We start from the raw sequence: 27,559 nt of genomic DNA, 5'->3' as shown, positions 1-27,559 counted from the left end.
CTCTCTCTCTTCCATCAGGCCTGTGAGTGACAGCACATGTGCTGGGGTTCATTGGAGGCCTGCTGCTGAAATTCTAACCCCTTTTACCCCACGACTGTGAGACATACCCCAGCTATGGACAGGGTGGAGCTGTTGGAGACAGATGCTGGGAGAGGGAAGGAAGGACAGACTTGCACGGAGAAAGGACAGAGAAGGAAAGATAGAGAAAGGTTTGGAAATTGACCTGTTTGGGCCATTTTTTGTGCAGTAAAGCCACAGAGGAGGCTAAGATCTGGCTGTGGTCAGAGGTCTGTGTAGAGTGAGGTTCCTGGTTCGAGGATGGCTTTGTGGAGGTTGATGAGCTGCTTGCTGAGTCTGCTGGTCTGTCAGGTAAGAAAAACATCTCTTGTGAATCTGCTGTAAATAAAAATGAACAGAATGTGATAATTTGTAAAAGTTTCAGAGTTGGTCTTTGTGTATAGATTCAAAGGATAAAACGCCTTTAAACTTTGGTTTCTCCCTTTTTTAAATTGTTTTCTTGACCTTAAAGCTCAGCTGTCTAAGCTAGAAGAAAGGCATATTCCTTCTGATTTTCTTACTGCAATGAATCATCAGAACAAGTCTCAGGATATAGCAGTTACTTGGCTTACATTACTTGGCTTTCTTTGAATATAAGCCATTTGCACTTTAGTTGTACCATTTGAAGCGACTGCCCTCTCCTTCCCCTTCTATCAGCTTGCTGTTTCTGCAGAGCATGATCTTGTTTAAAGAACAACCTCTTGCTGCCCCGCTCCTGAGATATACAATTTATGTTTTATACCTGAATGATGTCCTCAATTGAACATCTACTTATTTTCATCAATGGAGGCGAGACGCCGGCTCTGCAATCAGAGCATTCGGCTGAGCTAAACATTTCATCCACACTGGAGAGGGGATGATGAAGTGTTCTGAAGAAGACGAGACCCCAGATGTGTTCAGAGAGGACTCGGGGCATCCTGCGTCTGCAGACGCCAGCGTGACATTTAAAATGGATGACGAAGTAAACTGCCTTATTTCCAAAGACACTTCCAAATACCATCAGTCTTTCGTTCTGTTTGGATCAGTAATTCAGCCCAGGTTGAGCAGACGAGTGAATTGGCCTCCAACGACTCTTGAGTGGGAGTGCTGTGATCCATGCATGTTGGAGTCCCTGTGCAAGTGACTCACGTCTTCTCAGTTACTGAATTTGCTTCTGCCTGCTAACTGTTCTTGCAGCTTTCCAGGGATCGATTGATTGAAAGGTCACTGAAAAAGGATGATTCTTTTGTTGTCCACAGTTTTGGCTGATTGTGGAGAATAAAAACACTTTTAAAAAACAGTTGTGACAGATTAGTGACACATGTTTCCAAACTTCACTGGAATCCTTATCTTAGGTATAAATAAACAGGCTTTTCAGTCCTAAATCAGGATTTTTAATTTGCTCCCTCCAAGTTGAGTTCAGGTGCCAAAACATATACTTCATTCAAAAACTAAAAAGGACAGAGCTGTCTTCATCCCTAGATCCTTTTACTTCTGGACCCACGTTTTTTCAGAGTGGGTTTGAATATCATTAAATATCTATTTTTATCTTTGGTAAAATGAAGGCATCACTGATCACAAAGTATGATTTAAATAGTTTCTAAAATATATCTTTAGCATAGATTTAACTGATCTAAGTTTGTCCAGATGTAAAAAATAAATAAATAAATACATTTTAAAAAATGAAATGGTTCTTTTCCACAATGCTGAAAAGGAAAAACTTACTTACTGTTATTTTACAATTTTTGGGAAAGGATAATAAAACCCAACTTGGTGAAAGCTAAATAAAATAAAAATAATGTTCCCACCTGGACAAAACTGTTGTTCAGTAATATCTTTTTACTCAGTGTGTCTTAAAGACTTAAAACCTTCCTTAATTTCTTTATTATTTGCTTCCAGGCAGTCAAACCTTCTGGTAAACATTTAAAGTGTTTTCAATACATTATTATTCTTCCTTTCTGGACATCTTTTGGATTTTTCTTTGAACTGTGGATGTTTTGTTATTCATTTATAGCAGGGGTCTCAAACTCCAGTCCTCGAGGGCCGCAGTCCTGCAGTTTTAAGATGTGCCACAGGTACAAAACACTGGAAGGAAATGGCTTAATTACCTCCTCCTTGTGTAGATCAGTTCTCCCAGCCTTGCTAATGACCTAATTATTTTGTTCAGGTGTGGTGCAGCAGAGGCTCATCTAAAGGTTGCAGGACTGCGGCCCTCGAGGACTGGAGTTTGAGACCCCTGATTTATAGTCTACTCCTATGGCAAGATTTTGTGGGTTTTGAGTTTAAAATTAGAAAAGTGAAAGGAGTCTTACAAAAATATAGACAGAAAATAATAGTTTCTGTATATAGAGTGTGCAGCAGTGACCAGTTGTCCCATTTTTAACTGAGTCAGTTGTCCCTTTTAGAAAAAGGGGAAAAATTCATCAGAGGCCAGACACAGTACTTTTAAGATGACTCATCCTTCAGCTCAGAGGCGTTCAACTCCAGTCCTCCTGGGTCGGTGTCCTGCAGCTTTTAGATGTGCCTCTGGTCCAACAGACCTAAATCAAATGGCTGAACTACCTCTTCAGTTGGCTGTCAAGTTCTCCATTTTCCTTTCTGCCAATGATCTCATTATTTGACTCAGGTGCGTTGAAGTAGACAATAAAGATCCACGCTTTTTCTGATCATCATCATTTGTATCAGAATCTCTCTAAAACCTGGAGAGTTAAATGCATCAGCAAACAAAAGTAAATTCTCTTTGAAAATACTTTGCCACTGAACTGAAAATGTGTGAAAAAAAAAGTTCAAATAAAACTTTAGAAAGACTGTCAGAAACTGTCCAAAACAGTCAGCCACACAACATTCTACTTTCTTTTTACGGTGGACAAAAAAACATTTTCTCTGCTGCTTCACTTCTAAATAATGGCTCAGAAGCAAAAAATAAGTTCTCTAATAAGTTAACGACCAAAATGAAATCCTTGTAGCCATTTACACCTCTCAGTTAAGCTGAGGGTTTCATATGTGTTACCTGATATCTTTTAGTTGTGTTTGAAGTGAGAGGTTCAGGCCTGTTGGGTGTTTGTTTTGGTGGAGAGTGGGCAGAACCCACAGCTGTTGCCAGATGCACACGTGACGCCATTTGTGCCTCCTTGTGGAAAGACTAGTAGTGGGTTTCTCCTGGACCATGAAATCAGGTATAAATCCAGAGTGTGCAGCAGTGACCAGCTGGCGCTGTGGTCTCATTCATTCGAAACGAGTCAGTCAGAGAATTTCGAGTCTAAATTTACGCCTCGCCTGTTACCTGCAGGCTGTTTTTAACTTTCTAGAGTTTCAGAAGGAGCAAAGGTTACCGAAACTACGTCTGCTTCATAAAATGGGTCACATGAACAAAGAAGTTAATTTCCTTTGTGTTACCTCATTATTTTTTACAGACTGAGAAATGGAAGACCAGCTGCTCAGTTGATCTGAAGGTCCTGCATTAGAGTAAGCCAGCTGCAAAGTCATGATGGGGTTTCCAGTCGAACTGTTTTTTTTATATGTATATGTAATCAAAAGACTTTGAAGAACTGTGTGAAAACCCTATTTGGAGTTCCTTGCCTGTTAAAAGCGTTGTCTCCTTGCTAACATCCTGATTTTTCTGAAAAACAACTTTTTTTATTTTATTACACAAACCAAGTTTCACATTTAGCTACTTGTTTCAATCAGTGATTTTTCTCCAGCATTGTATTTTGTGCTAACTCAAAAAAGACAATGTGATTAATGTTTTCATATGAGCAACAAGAGAGGAAGATCTAATTTTCCACTTGCATTGTCATGGAACTTTGTAACTGTGTTTTATTCAGCTTAAAGCCATGACCTTGCTCTGCATTCTTGGAGCTCAGACATTTGCTCCATGGTAAATGGACATACTTGTAGAAGGACCACAAATAGAATGCTCTGCTCATAGCAAGCTAACATGACTTAGCAAAGAGTATGTTTAGTTAATGTGTGCCTGAGGAGGAGAAGTGACTGGCTTCTGCACCTGTCGGACATTTGGCCTTTGGCCAAGTAGACAGTCTGCCTTTGCTAAGTCATGTAACTCACTCAAGTTGTTGAGTGACTATCAAATTTGCAGATGAAAGAAAAAGATGCAATGGACATGCAGCAGAACCTTTTGTTTATGTCTGCAAACTTTAAAAGGTGATGTCATTATGAAAACATCATTCAGTAAGCTTTATATGAGCTTACTGAATGATGCTTTTACATGAGCTTACTGAATGGGGTTTTTATTCAGAAAGATATCCTCAAACATAATCTAAAAAATTATGAGTAATGTTTTGCAGCAGGCTTTTTGCATCAGTTTTAAGGTGTCCTCAAGCCTGTATTATCTGTCAGTTACTCAAATTTAGAAAGAAATAAAATATTCACATAGCTACAGTACCAAGTTTGAATATAAACACAAATCCACCCCACAGCAAGGATTTTTCTACTCGACATCTACAAACACCCATCCCTACATCATATATTATCCAAAATTATTTTTAAAAATTACTTTCAACTTTCCAAAATAGGTTCGCTAGGCTTTCCCTCTGCTGCTGTTCAGTGAGCAATTTGCTCAACTTTCTATTGTTGTTCCTGCGTTACCTTCATGTGCCCTGAAAATAGTACTAATGGTCTCTTTGTTGCTCCTATCAAATTTCCATATAAATCCTAAAAGGTCTTTTGACTTACTGCTGCTGTGATTATCGTCACCATCTTGATTGCTGGAAACCATAAAGCTACATAACCTCTGTGTTCCCCTCGCTATGCAGCTGCTCCCCCACTGTGATGTTAGGCGAGTTTTTGGTTTCCATTTTATATTTTTGTTCTGTTTTCTCAAAAGAAAATTTACATCAAAGATGTTTGATAGACTGTCTGTGAATGTCACTTTGGACTACATATGAACCATATAAACTTGATTTTTTTTTTTTTTTGTTACATACAGTATATTTGAAACATAACAAGAAAGCTGTCATTGCAAATAAAACTGAAAGAGAGATTAAAGAGAACTCTACATTATGTATTCCCCTAAGAGAATTAGATCTCTTAGCTTAATCTGTCTTAATGTTCCTCTCAACACACCACTGGGAAAGTGCAGCCATTCTTGAATTTGGGAAAGATTATCCTGCCAAATAATCCTCCCCTTTTGTTGCTGTGAGACCAAATCATCCCCAAACAAGATGTGGACTCGTCTGAGAGGCAGAGCAGTCAGAGTATCTGGGAAAAGGCTCTGAAACAGTTAACCTGCAGCATATGGTGTCATCACCCAGCCTGTCAGAAAAAGACCCTCACTGGTCTAATTGGTAACGTGACACTTTGCTGGTACTGCATCCTTGTCTGGTAAAAACATTAGAGCAGTGTGCAGCTACTCAGAGGAGCCACTGTGCACAACATAATGTCATGTTTTCTAAAGTATGGCGCTCTGACAGGAAGTGTGAATTTACAAGCTGCCTGTTTGGTACTTTTTGGTGCTTGTAAGAGTTTCTGTTCTCCTTTCTGTGTCTCAAGAAAAGCTGGAACTCGTGGCCGTTGTGTATAATGGAAAATCTTCGTCCATTAAACTTGGAAATATGACATATTGTAACTCTAATCCAAAATGCTTTATTCTCCTAACAATGTGGTGTCTAAAGTTATTTTTTACTGTGTGAGTTGTTTCCTTCATTGTTCATTTTTTGTCATAGAAGGACTGCAATCGTCAAGGCATCTGCAGAATAACTTTACTGTACTTATAAGGCTAGGTTTTGGCAAATTGATCTGAACATAGTTTCCATGTTCTATATTTCTCCCAACGGTGTTCTTCCTCATGAAACGATTAAATGTAACTTTTTTATGCTTGTCAATAATTATGTCATTCTGTCTTACTTCTCTCTTTATTGTGCTCTCTTTAAAATTATTACTATTTTACATTTGTGGCAAAAATTTACATGCACCAAAAAAATTCCCATTAAGTCACTTTTCTACATTGCCTTTGCTTAAAAAAAACTTTGCTCTAAACAGGGGTCTCAAACTCCAGTCCTCGAGGGCTGCAGTCCTGCAGTTTTTAGATATGCCACAGGTACAAAACACTGGAATGAAATGACTTAATGACCTCCTTCTTGTGTAGATCAGTTCTCCAGAGCCTTAATCACCTAATTATTCTGTTCAGGTGTGGTGCAGCAGAGGCACATCTAAAAGTTGCAGGACTGCGGCCCTCGAGGACTGGAGTTTGAGACCCCTGGTCTAAAATGACAGACTTTCCAGCAATTTCAAGATTTTAACAATTTAAGGAAACCTTAGATGAACTTTCCATTATTTATTGCAAAAATCCACAAAAAAGTACATTTTCTATTACAAGACACTAGGTGGATGAAGCTTTGCTGGTATGTAAGGTCTTAAGTACATCAAAGATTAGCAACAAACTTGATATGATTGATTGCATTGGTATGTTTATGTTGTGCCTGGAACTTGTATTTTGGTTCCAGGATGAGTCATTTACATCATTTTTAGGCTTTACCAAGCAGTTGACCTGGTATAATGTGCAGATAATTTATTTCTATATCTTGAGGATCCCATGTAAATAGAAAAGGCTTTCAAATGAAGTATTTAAGGAAGTGAACAATGCAGGTTCCTTCATACTGCAGCCTTGACAAACATTTTAAATTTATCGTTGCTTCCACAACTTCAGCTATTTAGTACTCATTTTAAAAGTCAATATTCAAGGTTTACATAAAAATCTATTTCTTTAGAGAATTGAAATATACAGATGTTAACTAATTGGATCCTTATAGGTTGGTTCAGATTTGTATAATTGGGGTTCTGTGGCGCTATCAGCAATCAGGATCTTACCACCACATACCCAGATTGTGGTCAAACTGGATTTCATCCATTTTAAAATGTAAGTTAGTTTTGTGTATTTATATAACTCTGAATCTCAGAAAAAGCAAAAACACTTTAAAAGATAAAATGGTCCAGCTCATATGAAACAGAATCCAGTTTGACAAAAAAAATAACCCAGAGCCTTCCCAAACTTGTCTGATTCAGATCTAATATTACATGTTTAAATTTATAAACTAATATTCTTTACTTAATCCAGACAGCTATGTACTTCAGATTACATGCTGATGGCTAAGAATTTTCCCACAGTACCCCCAAAAATCTGAAACATCCATCAAACCTGTCTAGCATGATTATTTATCAATAGACCATTTCCTTAAAATTTTGATGTAAAATTGATTGTATTCCCATCATCCTAAGAAGTAATTAATCTCCAATCATAAACACCCCCAACTACCTGTCACAAAGGAGTGTAAATGTTTCATTAACTGGGTTATTTTTAATCAGTAACTCATTCATGTTCTCAAAGTAAAACAGTGGTCCTCAAAGCTTAAATGTGCTCATTTTCATAAAGTATAAGATGCTTGACTAAGTTTAATGATTACAAACACAACTGGAAATCAGCTTGTTATTGACTTTGAGACTGAGTAGATACCCGGAACATGTTTTACAGTGAGGAAGTATATGCGCTAATAAAAACCAGGTGTTAAATATGGAAATATATAAACACCAGAAGGAACCTGTGAGGATGACGGGGATTACTGGAATGTGGGTGTAAACGTGTCAGAGTGGGGGGACGTTAATGGACAGAATGAGTTAAATAGATGGAGGTCGGGGATATAAAATGGTCTAAGATTAGCCTCCTTCTGACTCGGCCTGCAGATGCCAGTCATGGTTGCCGTTCTTCTCTGCACTGTGCAGCAGCATGACAGATGATCTGTGCAGCACACCCAAGATCTCAGTCCATTCATACTATGCCACATCCTGAAGATTTATTCACAATTAGGGTATGCATGCATTGGGACAGGTTAATCATGTGTATTCAGTTACATCTGAGTGAAAACACAGAAATGAACATGTTCTCCTTGTCCAGAGGATTATGTCTTTGAGCTGTTAAACATGTGAGAAGTAATGCTGACTCCAGTGAAATCTCAGAGACAAGCAGGAAGCGACCAAAGGAAACACGTACATGATCTCATGCGTGGGAGTGGGTGTTTGATTGGTGGTCATGCATATAGTGTATATGTGATCCCACAGTGTGAGAAAGTGAGCAAATGAGTGTGCCTGTGGAATTCGTACAGCGGAGCAAATCCGTAAGGTGATCCCAAACTCCCAGTCAGGTGCAGAGCTTGAGCATAAAGGGGAATTTGTGAGTGCGGGTGGGAATGCGGGTGGGAAAGCAGAGGATCTAAATCCATTGTCGACAGCTGCTGTGGGAGTGTGTCTCTCACATGTGTGTGTCTATGTGTGATTGCACTCCTGACAGCAATGTGATGATGGAGAGTTTGTAAAAAGAGTATGAGCGTTAGTGTTTCCTTGTCCTGAAATAATTTTGCACCCAGATCAAAGCAAGGTGGCAAAAGCTGATTTTAGTGTGTGAAACATGAAACTGAGCAGATTCCACATTAGTTATCCTCAGCATTACATCCATTCTGTCTGACCATAGGGAATATCAAAGCATAGCAGGAAATTAAGCAGCTGCAAATATGTGTAACTACAGTATATAAAGTTTATCTTAAATTAGCATAGGCCTCTGAAGTTTAAAATTGTATTTCAGCTGCAATTTTGATCTGACTTACTGCCAACCATGTTTCCTTCAGGTCTGTAGCTCTGCTGAGTATCACCACAATGAGGCAGAGCAGGACCTTAATGCTCTTTACCTCTGGAGAAATAAAGGAAAGGGGATGATAAGAGTCAAGAGAGACTGGATCATCCCCCCCATCAGAGTTTCAGAGAACAGCAGAGTTGTTCCTGAAGACCTGGTCCAGGTAAAATTGTCACATCAAAGCATTTATATGATTGGTTTTCAGCAATGCAATCATTTTTACACTCACTGTCAATTACAGGACAAAGGCATCAAACTATCTACAATTTTTTCACCACAAACTTCATCTTTGAGGATTTATTTGGGGGGAAGGCAAAATTCAAAGTTAGTGCCATACAGTTCCTAACTCAAATTTAATTCGCAATTTAAGAAGGAAGGCAGATAGGATGCGGATGTAATTTCTTTTTGGGAAAGAATCAAATTACTTCGAATAGCTTTTTTTTCACCACTAAATGTAATCATCATTTGAAAACTCCCCATTTATTTACTCTGGTTATCTCTATATTTTTGCAAGGTTTAAGTTCCTGAACTAATTTCTTAGTGGGGGCGCCTCTGATTTTTTGGAATAACATATCAAAATGTATAAAATATTAAGAAATTTAAATTAAAAAACTACTGAGATTTAACTTTTAGTACTTAGTCACAATGTTCTAAAAAAGTCAGAATTACTTAATGGAATAATTTGAGCTAAAATGATTTATTATTTCAATTTTTATGTGTATCCAGATGTGAAAACATCAAGTTCATTCATGACATCAGTTTTGATGATAACATGTGTGATGTAATAAATGTTAATCCAGAATCAAAAAGTAAATCCATTTTATTCTTTGTTTACTTTAGTTTGTTTAAATTACATTATTTGAAGGCTTCATCAAGGTGAGTGATGAATACTTTTCTGCTGGAGTGAAATTTATGTCTAATGGGCAAATGAAATATAAATATTATGTTAGAATTGACGCAGACTGCTGGTGTAAATCTTTCAGTTCAAGTAGAGCCACTGAGTTACTTTTAAAAAGTGACGGGTGACATAAACAAAGCAGAAGAAATCGAAACAAAATCCAAAAAATTACTCCTTGTTATCATTAGTCTGAAATCTCGAAGGACCTTCTGAGTTTAAACACTCCAGACTTGCTGTCCCCTGTGCTCACATCTGGTGTTCGGAGCATATTTTCTGCTCCTAACAGAGAGCAGAGAATATGCTACCCGGTTTCCTGTGGGGTTTTAATGATCTACAACTTTTTCTTGTTTTTCTGCCCAGATCAAATCAGACAAAATCTTCTCAGGAGAGGTGATCTACAAGCTAGAGGGACCAGGGGTGGACCAGGAGCCCAAAAACCTGTTTGAGATTGATGATAAAACAGGAATGATCAGGAGCAAGAGGCCGCTGGACAGAGAGCAGCACAGCAGCTTCACGGTAAGACCTCATTAAAGAACGATCACCCAGAGCAGCTCGCTATACACCGTAAAGCGTTCTGTAGGAGTTTGCATGTGTTTCCAGTTCATGTTTCTGCCTAAGTTCACATATCATTGTGTCGAACACCAGCACAAACGGTTAGGGGTCAGTTTTCCAGGGCTGTTATGGGCATCTCGGGAGAGATATCTGAGTGTTTCATGAATGTATGGTCAGTTTATTATTCTGCCAGGTCATTTCTCATACATATAAAAATACTTATCTGCTGTTTGATTTGTCCTTTGTGGAAAACTTGAGAAATAACTTCATAAATCACACATGTAACTAAAAAAACACTTCTTGCTGTGTCTCTGTGTGTAGCTGAAGGCATTTGCCCTGTCCCCCAGTGGAGAAAGACTGGAGAACCCCACAACCATTGAGATAGTGGTGCTAGATCAGAACGACAACAAGCCCGTTTTCACCCAAAAGCAGTTTTTTGGATCAGTCCATGAGTTCTCTGTCCCAGGTAGAGAAATACATTATTCAAAGGCTGACAATTCTCGTCTTTTTGATCTATGTTATTCTTTAAAAAGTCACCTTAAGTTTAAAACACTATATTGTCACCCTTATTTAAGGCAAGTGCTTTAAAAATGTACAACGCAACCAACAAGTACTTTATAAAATGTGGCAGGTTTTTCACTGTATATTATGTGTTTTGTATCCATTAAGTAAATAGTTTTATACAAATGTCAGGTCAGAAGTAACAATGTGAAAGAGACGTGTGTCAGGTGTCATGATAAAGCAGCAGTTCAATTCTGTCTCTTTCAGCCTATTGTGCCCACGTTAGCTCATTATTATTGTATTGTTTTTTTTTTTGTTGTATGCCAACATCTAAATTACTACTCTGATTAGATTAGATGACCAGACATACATATAAATCACGTAAAAATAGACCCCGGACTCTCTTAGGAAGCAAAATGTAGCACAAGGGGCTGATTTTTACCAGGCTTTAAGGTGATGATGTAAACACTAAACCAAAACTTATTCAGGTGTGAAGAAAGACTGAGTTCCACTGAAGGACTTAACTCAAAATCTGTTTCTAATAGCAAAATAGTAATACCTTTGCTTTTCAGATTTTTTTCTCACCTACATACACTTGAGCATGTCACTCAGGCGATCATTTATCATGGCAATTAGGTGCTGATTTTAAAGCACATCGGAGGGACAATGTGAATCATGCTCACTGTAAAAACTATCAGCAAACATTACACATGGCAACAACAAAAAAATCAATCAACATATCATGAGTAATCTCACAATTTTTGAAGCAATGATTCATTTGTACCCTATGATGTGTCTTCCTGCATCTAGCTGCAACTTACACATCAGACACAATAATCAGAGCAGCTTAATCGTTCCACTGCTAACTAGTGTACTCAAACACACAATTCACTCTCTGGCTGAAACTTTCAAATCTCCTCAACAGGAACATTGGTGATGTCAGTCTCAGCGACAGATGCAGATGACCCAATGACAGAAAACGCAGCTCTGGGCTTCTCCATCGTTGGTCAGGAGAGCATTCCTCCCAATGCTGTAAACAAGACTATGTTTGGTATTAACAACCAAACAGGAGCTATTTACACCAGAGATGTGGGCCTAGACCGAGAGGTAAATAAAACGCAGAGATACTGGAGGATAAAAGGAAACACTGAATTTGTACATTGTGCAATGAGGGTTCCATTGAGGATGAGCAGTACCATATTCCTCTTGGTTTGTACATCAGCCATTGCACTCCTTTTAAACATCAGTAAAACTACACATTAAGAAAACTTTTGAGATCTGGCACTTTGGTGGGACACTAACAACCTGATTTTAAAGATCAGAAAGATTTGTACCCAGAGCATTATGAATTATTGCTGGAATGTTTTTCAATATTGACTATCAATCAAATACTGTAAATATGGCAGAAATGAAACATTCGTATGCATGTGCAATCCATTTATCCTCCTGACCACTGGCCCAACAGTTTTTGTTGAATTATTGATTGATTCCTCTCAACATGTTGTAATGTGTTCCAGGTGGTGAAGGAGTTCAAGTTAAAGCTGCGGGTTGCTGATATGGGGGGCGACGGATTAATCAGTGATGCTGTAGCCATCATCACTGTATCGGATATCAACAACCATGCACCACAGTTCCACCCTACCTCAGTGAGTTTGAGCTAATGGATCACAAAACAATGTGGCTTTCAGCTTGTTACTGTACAAGCTGAAAGCAATGACATTAGTTAAATCTTCTGATTTGTGCTTTTGGCTCTGCCTGTAGTACAACATTAAGGCACTGGAGAACGTTTACAACGTTGAGATTGGCCGAGTGAGCGTGATAGACAGAGACGACCCTGGAACAGGAAACTGGGAGGTCAAATACACAGTATCTCATGACCCATTTGGAAACTTTGCCATCCAGACAGATCCAGTCACCAACCAGGGAATCCTGACTGTGGTGAAGGTATGCGACCCGGGAAACATTTTCTAGGGACGGATTAGGATTGGTGGCATTTATGCATTTAAGTGATCCAAGAACCAAACGTTGCTTTTTTCATTCCCTTTAATCAAATTTGTACTTTGAGTTTGAGATGTCAAATGTTTTAAAACTGAAAAGTTTAAGGGGAGCTTTAGATGGGTTAAAGCCTCACAAGAGGCTTTGTTGAAAAAAATAAATAAATAAGTTACAGCTATACAGTATGCTCTCCTATGTTCTTAATGATATTTGATTTTTTTTTAGGAATTTGTCATTTTCTCCTGTTAATGTACAGAATTTATAAAAAATTCCACATTAACTGGCAGGAGAAAAAACAGAAAAAAAAGGATATGTGAAATTGCCTGTGACTTTGCAGACTAAGAACAGTTTTTGCAAAGCACATGATTTTTTAGAAAGTACCTTTAATTTAGACAATTTAAAATTTCAAGCATCTTTAAAAATATTTTCAGAGTGACAATCTGTGCAGCACAGGAAAGATTTTCCTTTCCTAGAAAAGCTGAGCTTGTCAGACACAACTAAATACTACCATCTACTGGTTCATATGTAAACCAAAAGGTGAACAAGCAATGTTCTTTTATGACATTTATGTTTTGCATTATGCTTTTAATTGAATTTTACATATCATAAAGTAGGTAAACCTGTTGTATACATCCCTACTGTCCAGCAGCAAAGCTATAAAAACTGTCTTTTCTGTGCTGTATTGCAGCCCCTAGATTATGAAGTCAAAAGGGAGCACAACTTGATTCTGACTGTGGAAAATATCAATTCTCTGAGCATCAAGGTGCCCAACTTACGTCTGAGTTCTGCCACTGTGTCAATCACAGTTGTCAACGAGAATGAGGCTCCGTATTTTAAGGAGAACCCCATACTGATCCAGGTCCCCGAGAACGAGAAACCCGGAAAGCTGCTGAAAAGCAACATTGCCTCAGACCCGGACCATTCTGAACTGAGGTATGAACGTAAAGCACTGCAGAAGTGATGATTCGCCACATATCAATAAGAAGTATTGACTGATTTTCCCATTCTGTTTGTGGTATAAGGTTTGAAATTAGCAAAGACCCTGAGGGGTGGCTGGACATCAACCGAGAAACAGGAAACATTTTCCTCAGAAGATCCTTCAACATCAGATCCCCACATGTCGAAAACAACATTTACAGTGCAGCCATCAAGGTTACAGGTCTGTTCACATAGACAACACAGACATCTCTGAAGGGTTTTTTTTATGTTATAGGCAATAAATAATCACTAACATTTATAATCAACAACAAAAAAGAAACTGATAAAAAAAAAACTTCCCTCCTCCTTAAGTAAAAGCTGCAATCTTTGAATTCACTTTCAAACTGTTTTCAGAGGTACTTAGTAAACGAGTACAAATACATCATATAAAATGTGCAGTAACTGAGAAAGTATTCCTCCTAAATTCAAGGGCTTCATTCATTTTGTACATTTCTATGGCTATAAGGCTGTACTTACTTTTAACAGTTTAATAAATAATTACTTTATGGAACTTAATCACAACACATTAACAAATGATAGTATTAAAGCGCTTCTGCTGCCACCTAGTGGCCAGAGTTATGCCAGTTGTATCTAATTTGGCTGAATAATTAACCAAAAACTGATAACTACGGTAAATGTTTTGTAAGCTATGTGCTACATTTAAGTCAGGGGTGTCCAAACTTTTTGCAAAGAGGGCCAGATTTGATCAAGTGAAGATGCCCGGGGGCCAATAGTTTGTTCGGACATTTTTTAACTACAAAAGTTTCACACACCGTTATAAAACAATTTTCATTGTCACAATTATCTTTATTTTTCAAATGACAAAATAACCAAATATAAGCCACTCAGGCAGATGAGAACAACTCTAAAAACCCAAATTCTGCCTTTCTTTCATATCTGGAGAGTCAGATAACATTGAACAAACTGTATGAAATACCTTAAATTTACATGAGTTTAAAAATATCTTTGCCTCAAGAACATTTTAAACAGGAGTTAAAGTAATGCAAAGTTGTCTGTTATTATTAAATCTTAAAACAAGTGAATTTTGCTCGTCCTTTACTATATCTACAGGTTCATAACCAAATCTTACTCAAGAGTTTAATAAAAATAAGTGCCATAAATCCAGGTGCATAAATGTTCTTTTGGCTCTTCACTGCTGATAGTGACAGATGTTGCCGTTCAAAACACTCAGTTTCATGTCCTCAACTCTCAGTGCCACACTGTTACTGCCAGGCAAACATTTTTCTCAAATTCTTGCTTCTTCTCAGGGCAAAATGTTCTCCACCATTTTCATAACAGTCTTTGATAAATGTACCTTCAGTAAAAGGTTTGCCATGTTTAGCTATTAACATGGCCACTTCGTAGCTTTGGTGGTATTTTCTTTTGACTCACAGGCCCGCGTGAAGAATCGCTGTTGTGATGCCAGTGCAGCTTGGAGCTGCTTCACTTTTTCAGCACGGTCACTTCCTGTTAGCTTGTTGTATGTGTTAGCATGTTTAGTCTGGTAATGTCTCTTTACGTTGAAATCCTTAAACAAGGCAACCGTCTCATTACAAATTAGACAAGCACAATTGCCTTGATTTTCAGTGAAAAAGTATTATAATTCCCATCTCTCTTGAAAGCGGCGGCCTTCACTGTAAACTTGTTTTCTTTGCAGTGGCCATGGCAGAAATGAACGGAGAGCGGTTCGCTGCACGGAGGCAGACTGATAGTATTAAAGTGGTGCTGCCACCATTTGGTGAAAGGAGGAATTACAGTTTCAAGTTTTATGATTTATTTATTCTGTTTCACGGTGCAGGCGGGCCATAAATAATACATTATAAGACCGAAGCTGCGGGCCGTATGAAATCTGACCGCGGGCCGTGATTGGCCCCCGGGCCGGACTTTGGACATGCCTGATTTAAGTGAATAACCTTTATTTGGTTTGGAATCTGCTTGACAGGAAAATTTAATTTAAATAAGGCTGTAAGAAGTTGAGAGTGTATGACTATATTTGTGGGTCAGTAGTCTGATACGCTTCACATATCATGCACATATCAAAACCCCAATTCCTCTAGGAATTGGGGGTTTTAAATATATGAAATGTTAATGATCATGTTGTAGATTTTCTACTGTTGTGATGTTTTGTATTCATGCTCGATTGTGCAGATGCTGGTGGTGTTTCAGCCTCTGCAGCGGTGAGCATAATCCTGGAGGAAACCAATGACTTCCCTCCCCAGCTCCTCCCTTTGAGCCGTTTCTTATGCACGGGTGACAGCAGAAGGACTCCTGGTTTTTTACTAACTGCTGTGGATGAAGATCGTTCTCCACATGCCTCTCCCTTCATTTTTGTCATTCCTGACTCTTTGTTGTTAAACTGGACTGTCACTAAAGTCAACGGTAGGAAAGTGTGGGGGGCGTAGATACATAATGGATCCTCCTGTGATTCTCAGGGCAGAACTGTGTCCTCATATTTTTTTCTTTCTCCATGTTTGCTGTTCCAGATACTCATGCAATCCTCCGGCCCACTGAAGAGCTGGAAGCTGGAGAGTATACAGTCACTGTGTGGGTCACAGACTCTGGCAGCCCAGCTCAGAGTGCTTTAAGTCAAGTCAATGTCACCGCATGTCTCTGTGACTCCTATGGTGACTGTAGATTTGAGGCAGGGGCTTTCTTAGGTTCCAGAGTGGGAATCAGCTTCATCGCTCTCATTATTATCATTGCATCTGGTGTTCTTCTACTTGGTAAGTGCAGTGCTGGAGAAATACTTTTTAAACTCTAAAGAAAGTAATGAATCCAGTTCCTTTTATCAAAAGATCAGATTGAAGCTGAAGTGGTTTATCCAAAAAAAAAAATAAAAATGAAGCTCAGTGTGATGTACTGAACTCTAACAAACATATCCATTTCTACTCTAGTTCCTACTCTAAGCATGTACCTGACGTGCTTTTTAAATGTATGTTTTACTTTTTTAAGTTAATCAGTGTCATAGAACTTTTAATTAGGAAACCATGATTTTCTGTTTCCAGATAAATGACATGATTCAGAAGCACATTCCTCTCAGCAACTCTTCAAAATTAGAAAAAATAACAGAACTTATCTTTCAAGTAAGGCAGATGTCCTTAAAAAAAAGTCAGGAGATAAATACAAAAACAAAACAGCTACTCACATAGATCATGTCCAGACTTTCATTTACATTACAAAAAGAAACTTGGAACTGTGACAAACAAGCCTGGATGAGATGTGAATAGGTAGTTTAAGTGGATCTCAGGTCTACTCTAAACATGAGATGTAAACCTTGATTTCTTTTGTTGGTTGCGGTAATATGATCAAATATGAACTGACTGATTCTTGTTTGTAGTGCTGCTATTCCTGGCTGTGGCTATAAATGCCTGTGGGAGACGTCATCACATAAAGAAAGGATCAGGTCTGCTTGTAGGGGAATCGGAGGACGACATACGCGACAACATCCTCAACTACGATGAGCAGGGAGGCGGTGAGGAGGATGAAGTAAGACTCACCGGGAGACGTGATGGTGACCTGCTGAGGTCGAAGCTGCAGATCTGCGTTTCCTGCCTGTGTATTATCAATGCAACATCAAAGCACACGCTTCCTCGTCTCACCCTGACAGAACGCCTTCAACATTGACCTGCTGTGGAACCCCCGTGATGCGCCTCCCACCCCGTGGTCCTTCTACCCGGGGTCTGGCCTTCCTCGAGGCAAGCAGCCCCTCAGGAAGGACGCCCCACACAACCTGCCCTCCCCCACTTACCCCCGGCGGCCTCCCGCAGATCCCACTGACATCGAGGACTACATCAATGAAGTGAGACGCTCCAGCTATTACTCAGCTTTCAAAGACAAAAAGCCTCCATAGCTAAACAATAAACTAAAAACCAAATACCAAAGCGGATCAAATGAGTATTTTCCAAATGAACAGATTTGGTCAAAAATGATCAAAAATTAATCTTTATTCATAATTAACTGTTAGCTCAGTAAAATCAAGAAAGAATTTGACCTCTTGCTTAAAGATTAAATTCTACTTACATTTTCATAAAGGAAATGAGGTTCATCGTGGAAAGGTGAGGAAAAAAATAAACGATAAAAATACAACATCCATTATTAAATAATGTCACAAATGGTGTTGCATATAAAGCAGACTACACCACAAATCTGTTGAAAATTGTGACCTGTCATTCCTGTAGATTTTCTTACAACTTAGTAAAAAACACTTTTGCACTTCTCAGGGCTTGGAGGCTGCTGACAACGATCCCAACGTGCCTCCATACGACACAGCCCTGATCTACGACTTCGAGGGAGAAGGCTCAGTGGCTGGCAGCCTCAGCTCCATCGCTTCGGGCAGCTCAGACGGAGATCAGGACTACGATTACCTCAACGACTGGGGACCACGCTTTCAGAAACTAGCCAATATGTACGACCCACGTTAAAGCCAACAGAACAGGATCTGTGGAGTTTAGGGCACACTTCATGATTGAGGTGATTTTTAATTTTCTGGACACATTTGAAAGTAATTTCAGTCCAACACAGGATTCTAAAAAAAAGTGAATGGGACTTGAATTGAGTGTGACTTATTTGAGTTTATTGGAACACAACCCTACAAGGTGACTTAATGCAGCATTTTGTGAAGTGAGTCATTTGCAGTTGTGCCTGCTGAATGCAGAATGTCTGTCCATCTTCTTGCAGCTTACTAACGACGCACTAAAAAGGCATGAAATACTTGTTTTTTTTTATATATTTCTTTTTCTTTTTTCATACGTAATTTTATAAGATGAGTCTTTAATATTTTGCTTTTCTGTTCAACAACAAACCCTCCATTCCAGCATTTGTTAATCTTTAAGGGAGCTCTACAGACAGCAACATGGAACATTCAGAAATATCTTACCTGGAGGTAAAGAGTTCAAGTGGGTTTTTTTATAAATGTTGCATAAATTCAGATTTTACTGGTGTCTTTAAAATAAAGTGTTTATTTCTCATAAAGCTGGCTTTATTTATTCATGTGCACCCGTGTATTCATACATTACTTTATCTGTTTAGACCAAGAATAAATACTGCCTGGAAAGTGGTACGGCTTTTAAATATTTATTTAAATATTTGGCAACACATTTTTGTTATCAATTTACAATCCCTCCTCATAAAATAAAACATTCTAATTGATTCCACTTTCTTTCCCTGTATAAATGAGTCTTTTGTATACAACCCAATAAAATGAAAAAATAAAAAATAATAAATTCCTTCACTAAAATTATGAATTATCTTCAGTGAAGTTTGTGGGTGAACTGAATGAGATTGACAGAGCCAGAAATGAAAATGTAATAGCTCACTTACGACAGCTGAGAGCAAAGGTCTCTCATATCAGCATTTATATTTTAATTGTTTTTTTAAAAAAAATTTAAAGGCTGAAAGGTCGTGCCTTTTCACTTATCTATTGTTTGGAAGCAAAAATTCACACAACCCTTTTATAACATTACACAGTATTTAGAATGACTTCATGCTTGCTAACAACATAATGAAGACTTATATTCTAGGCCCAGTTTTTCCTTTAATGCTTGCTTTAGCAGCAAGTTTACTGGCTTGTACACGGCTTCATTTACCCACAGAAATGTATGTCCATTTTGCTGCAGAATGATGCATTTATGTAAATGTGAACTTTTTAGTTGAACGTAAATGAAACTTTGTCGGAGAGCGTAGTTTTATATTTATAAATAGCCCTATATTATCTTTACTGCCTCTTGCAGATGTTAAGAGCCATCTGTTCCCTAAATTCAGACACAAATCTGCTACAGTACATTTGCATAAACAGACATGTACAGCACATTCTAAAAGAAAACATTATCTACACAATCTGTATATGAAGAGCAGCCTGATTGAGAAAGCTTTCTTTCAAACTTTGCAAACATTGTGAGAATAATAGTAGTTCAGCAACATTCTTAAAGTTGTAGAGAAATTCATCAAATCTGGAAGGTGATTCAGCAACAGTTTTTCAAACTTTACTTTTACTGTCAGAACAAGCCTTATGAGGATTCCCTGCTCGTATTAACGCTCCACCAGTTCCTGATGAAGGGACAAAAAGCAGCAGCTTATAAAAAGCTTATAAAAAAAAACACAAATCAGAAACAAATCAGACTAACTGCGGATCAACGTCGTCCTCTCTATGTTTGCGAGGAGGAGGTTGAGGTTCATCCTCTTCTGTGTCTTGCTTGTCCCTCTCTGCCTCCACCCAGCTCTGTGGGAGGATGATCTTCTTCGGCCCAAACGGCGGCGGGCCCAGCAAGGCTTCGATGTCGTCATAGTTCACCACCTCACACTCTAACAGAGCGTTGGCCAACTATAAATACAGACATGGCAGATTAGAAAATGGATGCTAAATATGGGGATTTTTGCAATGACAATATAAGAAGAAATGGAGCAACGAACCAGGATCAGTTTGTCCCTGTTGTCCAGCAGCAGTTTCTCTGTGTGTCTGTAAGCACGAGCTATCAGCATCTTAGCCTCCTGTAAGAGCAGACGTAAGATATCATCAACTCAAGGACTTAATAATGACACATTTTCCACATTTATGGTGAATTAAATCAAGAACCCACATGATCCATCTGTTGCTGCAGGCCCTGGCTGAATGGACGGCGCCCGACGGCACCTTGCTCCTCTGTCTCAGGGAACGACACCTGCCCCACACTGTCGCACATACCGTACTGCTTCACCATAGAGTAAGCCACACGTGTCACCTTCCTCAAGTCATCCTGAGCTCCTGGAGAGACACAAGGGGGAGGATTCACAATCTGTTCTTAGGTCACAATGGAAAATCCAGCAATGGATGTGGTAGCTACGCAAAACCCAGTCCCTCCAATGTGTTGCAGCATGCATACACTGGTGGTGCGTTTAAAGCCAGCTTGGAAATCAAGTTACCACGTCTTAACAACTAATTAGACAGTTATAACAGCTGAGAGTGTAGGGGACGGAGGGCACAGATACAGGAAGTGTGGGGGACATGTCCCATGCGTACACCCCATCAATTACGCCCAAGGTTGTGTACACAGTAAAAGCAAATCGTACAGAATATTTCAAAATGCTTTTTACAAAAAAAAGCAAATGCTGCCATTTAGCGTCACACATGCTTTTATACTGTAGGTTCCACTTTCAAGACACAATGTGAAACAGGAAGTTAAATTAGAAGGGAACAGGGATTGGTTAAAATTCTCCCCAGTTGCAGTGATTAGTCAGAAAATTAGGAAATACAGAAAATGTTAAGACGATTGGTCAGATCAATCAATCAAATTTTATTTGTATAGCACATTTCAGCAGCAAGGCATTTCAAAGGGCTTTACATCACCAAAAACACAAAAACACAGCGTCATGCAACATAGACTCAACGATCAAAACATGACATTAAGTCAAATGCCATCATTAAATTCGTAATTGATTACATTTCAAATACAACTCTAAACAGGTGGGGTTTTAGTTGAGATTTAAAGGAAATCAGTGTTTCAGCAGTTTTACAGTTTTCTGGAAGTTTGTTCCAAATTTGTGGTGCATAGATGCTGAAAGCTGCTTCTCCTCATTTGGTTCTGGTTCTGGGGATGCAGAGCAGAACCAGAACCAGAAGACCTGAGAGGTCTGGAAGGTTGATACAACAACAGCAGATCTTTAATGTATTGTGGTGCTGAGCTGTTCAGTGATTTATAAACTAACAACAGTATTTTAAAGTCTATTCTTCTTCTTCTGGCTACAGGGAGCCAGTGGAGGGACTTTAAAACTGGTGTTATGTGCTCTATCTTCCTGGTTTTAGTGAGAACGCGAGCAGCAGCATTCTGGATCAGCTGCAGCTGTTTGATTGATTTGTTGGACCGACCTGTGAAGACGCTGTTGCAATAATCAATACGACTGTAGATAAACTCATTAATGAGTTTCTCTAGATCTTGTTGAGACAAAAGTCCTCTAATCCTGAAGATGTTCTTCAGGTGATAGAAGGGCGACTTTTGTGACTGCCTTTATGTGGCCCTGAAGGTTCAGGTCAGAGTCCATCACTACTCCCAGGTTTCGGGCCTGATCGCTAGGTTTTAGTTGTAATAACTGAATCTGTGCATTGACTCTGGATCGCTTCTCTTTAGGACCAAAGATAATAACTTCAGTTTTGTTTCTGTTCAGCTGGAGAAAAGATTTGTGGAAAAGTTGAGATGACCGGTGAAAATTGCAAGTCTGAGCAAAATTTGCAAATGCTGAGTGAATTTGTATTAATATCAGCGATTGCAACACCGCTTCTCCTGGACTGAAAACCAGGAGAAGCATGTGGTACTGTGATTTTAAGGTTACGTTAAAAAATAACATCCTTACCTGTGGTGACCTTATTAAAAGTGATGGCCTCGGCCGCTCTTCCTCCCAGAGCCATGCACATGCGCTGGAACAGCTGGTCCTTGGTGAACAGGTACTGGTCGCGGGGTAAGATCTGAGCAAAACCCAGGGCGGCATTCGTTCGCGGAGCAATGGAGACCTCAGGAACACAGCACAGAAACACACTGTCATAATTTGTACATCTGCATTAACCTTAACTCTCAGGGAGTTACCGGTCTCAATAAAAAACAGTGAAGAATATTATATATGAAATCCCACTATTTGTGTTTCCTCTGCCTTGAGTAAGGGTGCAAGAAACTAATGACTGCCAATCAAGCCTCAACAAACTTATGAGGCCTAGTTGAAGCTTCATTTATTGTGGCAACACCTGCTGGAGATGGAGTTGTTTTTCTGCCTCGCAAAGGTGGCAGACACTTTGCGTGTCTACTTTGGGTTTTGTTCGATTCAGAGAATGACTTAAATTATAAAATGTTTCAGTCGTTTCTGTTCCTTCTCTTAAAAAAATCCCAGAAATAAATGTTTTACAACCAAAGGAAGAAAAAAAATTCTGAAAAGGAAAGATTATGTCTCAATCCATTTAGATATAAATCCACTAATTATGATAGCTACAATAAGCAGCAAACTACCTTCATCACTGCCTCGGTGTGCTCCAGCAGCCATCCGACTAAGGCGTGTCCAGACTCGTGGAAGGCAACCACCCTCTGCTCTTCTTTAGACAGAATCTTGCTTTTCTTTATGCTCCCTGGACAAACACACGCATTTCGGTCTTACTGTGGTCAAACTAGGGGTGAAAGGCATTTTCTCAAAACATTTGTGTTACTGTACCTGCTATCACTCTTTCCACAGCATACTCAAAGTTAAAAGTATCGATGGACTTGAACCCCTCTCTGGCAGCGTGCAGTGCAGCTTCGTTGCAGATGTTTGCAATGTCTGCACCTGCATCAGGAAAGTACGGCCTTGTAATCACAGGGAGGACATGAATGCTGCTTAAATCTTTCCTAACTTTTTTACTACTTCCAATACAAACATGAGCACAAACTTTTACTGGCCCCAAACACAAACAACAAGTGTTATGCTAGAAATAACAACTATAAACTTTGTTATGGATCAACTAAAAAAAAACTGCTACATGTAAGTGACAAATGTGTGTACACTTTCAATAGAAAGTGTTTTAAAGGTAAAACGGCAAAATCCTTCAGTTGGATTTTACTATGGAAGCAGAAAAAGGACAAAAGAGATATAATATGCATGCACCACTGAAGCCTGGGGTGAGCTCAGCCAGCCGCAGAGAGTAGAAATTAGCTGGTTGGGTCAACTTCAAGATCTTTAGATGTTGTTCAAAGATCTCCTTCCTTTCCTGAAAGAGAAAAATCAACATAAGACCAGATTTCACCAGCTAAACCAGCTACCAAAGCTTAATGACCTGCTAGTAGGAACAAGCTCTTCCGAAAGTTATGTTTATGAGAAAAACTAGAAGAAAACTAAAAGCCGCTGGAAAGTAGCAACTTTAAAAATGTGATGCTGAAGGCCTTGATTTATTCTTGGGAAGACTTTGGTCAATTGTGAACCAATTACATTCACCAGAGTTGCTTTAAATTACCTGCAGTGTAGGTAGATCTATGAAGATGTGCCTGTCCAGCCGGCCTGGCCTCATAAGAGCATTATCCAAAATGTCTGCTCTGTTAGTGGAGGCCAGAACGATGACGTGGTCTGTTGTTCCCATTCCTGCCAAAAAAATAATTTCAAACATGTCATTAAGTCATTTCACAACCCAACAAAGTAAAACACAAAATATTACTTCACCCACCATCCATCTCCACCAGGAGCTGGTTGAGAGTCTGCTCCTCCTCCGTGTTGGAGAAACCTGACATATTGGTGGAGCGCTTCTTCCCCACAGCGTCAATCTCATCTATGTAGACGATGCAAGGCGCCCGAGCACGGGCCTCTTTAAACAGGCTCCTGACCCTGGCAGCGCCGAGACCTACACACAACCACAGTGCAAGTCACAATCGATTATCAACCTCTTGTTGCAATTATTTTGTTAAGGGCATTCTGTCGAAAAGTGGTTTATGAGCCATTTTTAACAAATCTCTTTAAAGGATACAGTTTTTAAAGCAATAATTTTCTCTTTAAAACATTTGAAAAGTATGTCATGTGGATACAACAAAGTACCAAAACATACAATGGACTTAACCAGAAAATCAACAAAAAAACTGTTTTTCTCCACAAATTACTGGGATTTAAAGAAAAACTTAGGTTTTATTAATATTGATTACAACTTTGGACATTTTTGAATGGGTTGTATGCTTGTATAAGAAGATCTATTGATTTTTCTTTAAAACATACAATGGACTTAAAGAAAAATCAATATATCTTCTTATACAAGCATACAACCCATTCAAAAATGTCCAAAGTTGTAATCAATATTAATAAAACCTAAGTTTTTCTTTAAATCCCAGTAATTTGTGGAGAAAAACAGTTTTTTTGTTGATTTTCTGGTTATTTCTTCAATGCTTGGTGCTTACCTCCAATGACCTCCACAAACTCAGAGCCAGCCATAGCCAGAAAGGGCACCTGGGCCTCTGTTGCTACAGCTTTGGCCAGCAGGGTCTTGCCGCATCCTGGAGGCCCGAGCAGCAACGATCCCTTAGGAACTTTGGCTCCCAGCTGCAGGTATCTTTCTGGACTCTGACAACAATAGATTGAATATAATATTAGACTTCTTCATCTCTATTTAAACACTTAAAATGTGATTTTTAGGGTTGAAATCAATGCAAAAGTGTGGTCTAAGTGTGGCTTCTTACCTTGAGGTAGTCAACAAATTCCTTTACCTCCATCTTAGCCTCATGCATGCCAGCTACATCTTTGAAACTCACTCCTTTCCCAGATTTTCCATCAACAATGGTGAACTTGGCCATCTTCAGCTGATTCTGTTGAGTTTTTTGTAAAGCAGAGTTAACACATCAGGCTCTCACATCACAATAGTAGAATAAGCAGCTACTGTTCTTTACGTAACTCACAAAAGCACTGAAGCCGCCCTCTCTGCTGCCCATGCCTGCAAGTCGGAAGATATACCAGAGAATAGCCACCCCAATAGCAGCCATTCCCAGAGCATAGACTGCACTGTAAAATGACAATGAATGTCAAAATTGGTCTTAATATCTTTGCAAATTATTAGGGTGTGAGCACATAATGTTCCTGTTCTCATAAAAATACATATTCTTACTTTCCAAAGAATCCAGTGCGTTTGTATGTCACTGGTATCCTGTCCTTAGTATCGATATTTAGTTCCTCCTCTGCTGCTCGCAGCTTCTCCTCAAACTTATCAATGTTTGCAACCTGCATTCTGTACATGAGTGCCAGCCTCTGCAAAGCAAGAAGTATGGAAAGAAATGACATGTTAGCCTGAACATCTCACCTGCTGCTCAGATTCAAATGCCAACCATGACTAAAGCCTAAACAACCTACAGGTCTCCCGAAGATGACAGCCCCAGGATGAAGGTAGATTTCTACAATGTCACTCTCAGGAACGACCTGCACTCGGGACACCTCACCCTTGGCCAACATCTCGTTGACAAAGTCATTCCAGGAGATGTTGCCACCACTGGTATTAATAGAGTTAAGCAGGCTCATGATGATTGCGATAATGAAGAGCGTCCGCAGGCGCTCGCGGTACATCTGATCCTCCTGCTCACGCCGTTTCTTCTCCTCTGAAATATAAAGCAGAGCGTAAAAGGCATGTGAAGAACAACATATAAATGAAAAATGTGTTTCAGCTAAATCTGTTCATCACATACCTTCATCTTCCTGAGGAGTTTTTCCCTTTGGGCCAGAACTTTTATTTTTCTGTTTATTGGCTTGAGACGCACTGAAAAAGTTAGTTGACCCTAAAAGTAAAGACATTTTTAACATAAAGTGTCAGCATTTAAAGACAGGCACAGGATAAAATATAGATTTAAAAAAGTAAGTAAATTTATTGTGTACCTAATAAATTTAATAAACCCACTGGATTCCTTAATAGGTTGCTTCTGATTAACGCTCTGCTGAGTCCAACCATGTCAGGACTCAAAGGTTTGTGGAGAAGACTCTGAAATAGACAACCAGAGGAAACAAAAGTTTCAACATGACAGGTTGATAATCTGTTACAATTATCAGCCTGTCATAATAATGACAGGCTGATAGGGTTGTCATTATTATGACAATAATAATGGAAAATTACAGAAAAAAAATCAAAAAAGCATTCACGGGGTAAGTACAACACCACTGGACTGAGCACAGAGTAAAACACCAGTGGGGTCTAAATGACATAATCTCTTAGGACAAAGGTGAAACCATTCACCCACCAGGACCTGATGATAACAATACACTGTATTGATATTTAGCACATTTACATAAAGGACTGAAGAACTTTCACTAATGTGTGTTGCCACTGATGAAACAAAAAATATATACAAAAAAAGGATTCTAAATTTCGTGAGAAGAACAAACTTTTAAAATAAGAATTAGGTTTGTTATGTGGATATGTATACTATATTGCTCTTTTCTTTATGTTCTCTCTCTTTTTGTATATTTCATGAACTACGGAAAGAGGTTTTCCTAATAGCTAATTCTGTGGCAATTATTAGATTTAGATACGTTTATTAAAGTTGGACAACTTTAAATAAACAAATCTTTTTTTATATACTTAGAGCTATGCAATCTCTAATCATTCACGTAAAAATGAATGAAATTGACAGACAACTTCTAAATTAATACAACACGTAGCTGAAAATAATAGAGTTTAACTAGTTAATGGGGCGATAATGGGAATAATATTAACAGTGCGACAGGTCAAATTAATTTGTTATAATTATAAACAAAATTTTGAGTGTGGAAACGCAGCATGAATCTGAATACAGGGGTGTAAATAAAAACAGGCAGAACACTCTGAGAGCCCAATAAGAGATATTTTAGAGATACAATGCAGATTAAAGTCTCTGTAGCAACGTCAAACTGGCCAATCTTTACAGCATTAATAATTTCCACCACCAAACACAAACAGAAGCTAAGTTGTAGAGTCTTATTTTGAAAGGCGCTCATGTCATTCACGCTCTGATTTACCTGGATGAGTTTCTTCTGAGGCTGACCTGTGAGAGTCCGCTCTGATCTTGGAAAATGCGGCGTCTTCCTGACATTAGCACACCTGGACAGTACATTACCAGCGCCTTCACTGGATATCACTTTGTTTGTTAAAACTTGATAGTTTCGCCTTGATAGCGTCCATATCACACATCTGCTGAATTGTCTGCAGATTCCAGCTCTGTTCAGCAATAAAAGAGCCGACATGGTGTCTACTATCGGCGAACATGGGTATTAACTTAACAGAAAATGAGTCATAGCTGAAGTTTTCCAAAAGACCGATTTTAGGAGCAGTTGTTTTTACCCAACTCTCACTCTGTAGCTAGCATGATGCTATGTTATCCAACCAACCGCAACAAGCCTTCTTCTTTGCAGCTGCAAGCAACTCCCCGAGCAACACTGCCACCTGTGGGACGGAAGCAATCAGAGCGACTGGACGGGCATGACGTGTTTTCACACAAGTAGAGTTAGATAATCAGTTTAGATTTTAATATTTCAAGAAA

The 27,559-nt window shown here is 38.9% G+C and overlaps 2 protein-coding genes across 2 annotated transcripts; one reads left to right on the top strand and one right to left on the bottom strand.

The window, feature by feature from the left end:
- Nucleotides 1–18,829, top strand: cdh15 (cadherin 15, type 1, M-cadherin (myotubule)). The gene is made up of 14 exons (XM_028015171.1): nt 1–369; nt 8,670–8,837; nt 9,933–10,088; nt 10,446–10,590; nt 11,551–11,732; nt 12,143–12,271; nt 12,387–12,569; nt 13,309–13,553; nt 13,643–13,779; nt 15,747–15,977; nt 16,082–16,321; nt 16,936–17,084; nt 17,206–17,397; nt 17,819–18,829. The coding sequence occupies exons 1-14, from the start codon at nt 319–321 to the stop codon at nt 18,017–18,019; spliced, it is 2,409 nt and encodes an 802-aa protein (XP_027870972.1). The 5' UTR covers nt 1–318; the 3' UTR covers nt 18,020–18,829.
- On the bottom strand, nt 18,658–27,433 carry spg7 (SPG7 matrix AAA peptidase subunit, paraplegin). The gene is made up of 18 exons (XM_028015170.1): nt 27,039–27,433; nt 25,923–26,025; nt 25,736–25,825; nt 25,407–25,648; nt 25,165–25,304; nt 24,959–25,061; nt 24,743–24,868; nt 24,464–24,626; nt 23,746–23,919; nt 23,539–23,663; nt 23,193–23,295; nt 22,764–22,874; nt 22,565–22,680; nt 21,921–22,077; nt 20,174–20,337; nt 20,007–20,084; nt 19,721–19,917; nt 18,658–19,643 (listed from the first exon to the last, which is right to left on the bottom strand). The coding sequence occupies exons 1-18, from the start codon at nt 27,261–27,263 to the stop codon at nt 19,604–19,606; spliced, it is 2,457 nt and encodes an 818-aa protein (XP_027870971.1). The 5' UTR covers nt 27,264–27,433; the 3' UTR covers nt 18,658–19,603.
- Nucleotides 27,434–27,559: the final 126 nt, after the last annotated feature.

Source organism: Xiphophorus couchianus, chromosome 4 (genome assembly GCF_001444195.1).
Source record: "Xiphophorus couchianus chromosome 4, X_couchianus-1.0, whole genome shotgun sequence".
NCBI lineage: Eukaryota > Metazoa > Chordata > Actinopteri > Cyprinodontiformes > Poeciliidae > Xiphophorus > Xiphophorus couchianus.
The sequence above is the reverse complement of the archived record's forward strand: the minus strand, read 5'-3'. Positions and strand labels throughout refer to the sequence as shown.

Excerpts from the sequence above, each read along its gene's own strand:
- cdh15 (XM_028015171.1), top strand. The coding sequence starts at position 319 with ATGGCTTTGTGGAGGTTGATGAGCTGCTTGCTGAGTCTGCTGGTCTGT. Across the intron at positions 11,733-12,142 it reads ATGTGGGCCTAGACCGAGAG|GTGGTGAAGGAGTTCAAGTT; the intron begins GTAAATAAAACG and ends AATGTGTTCCAG. Across the intron at positions 17,085-17,205 it reads GAGGCGGTGAGGAGGATGAA|AACGCCTTCAACATTGACCT; the intron begins GTAAGACTCACC and ends TCACCCTGACAG.
- spg7 (XM_028015170.1), bottom strand. The coding sequence starts at position 27,263 with ATGTCGGCTCTTTTATTGCTGAACAGAGCTGGAATCTGCAGACAATTC. Across the intron at positions 23,664-23,745 it reads GCTCCTGGTGGAGATGGATG|GAATGGGAACAACAGACCAC; the intron begins GTGGGTGAAGTA and ends TTTTTTTGGCAG. Across the intron at positions 20,085-20,173 it reads TGCAGCAACAGATGGATCAT|GAGGCTAAGATGCTGATAGC; the intron begins GTGGGTTCTTGA and ends CTGCTCTTACAG.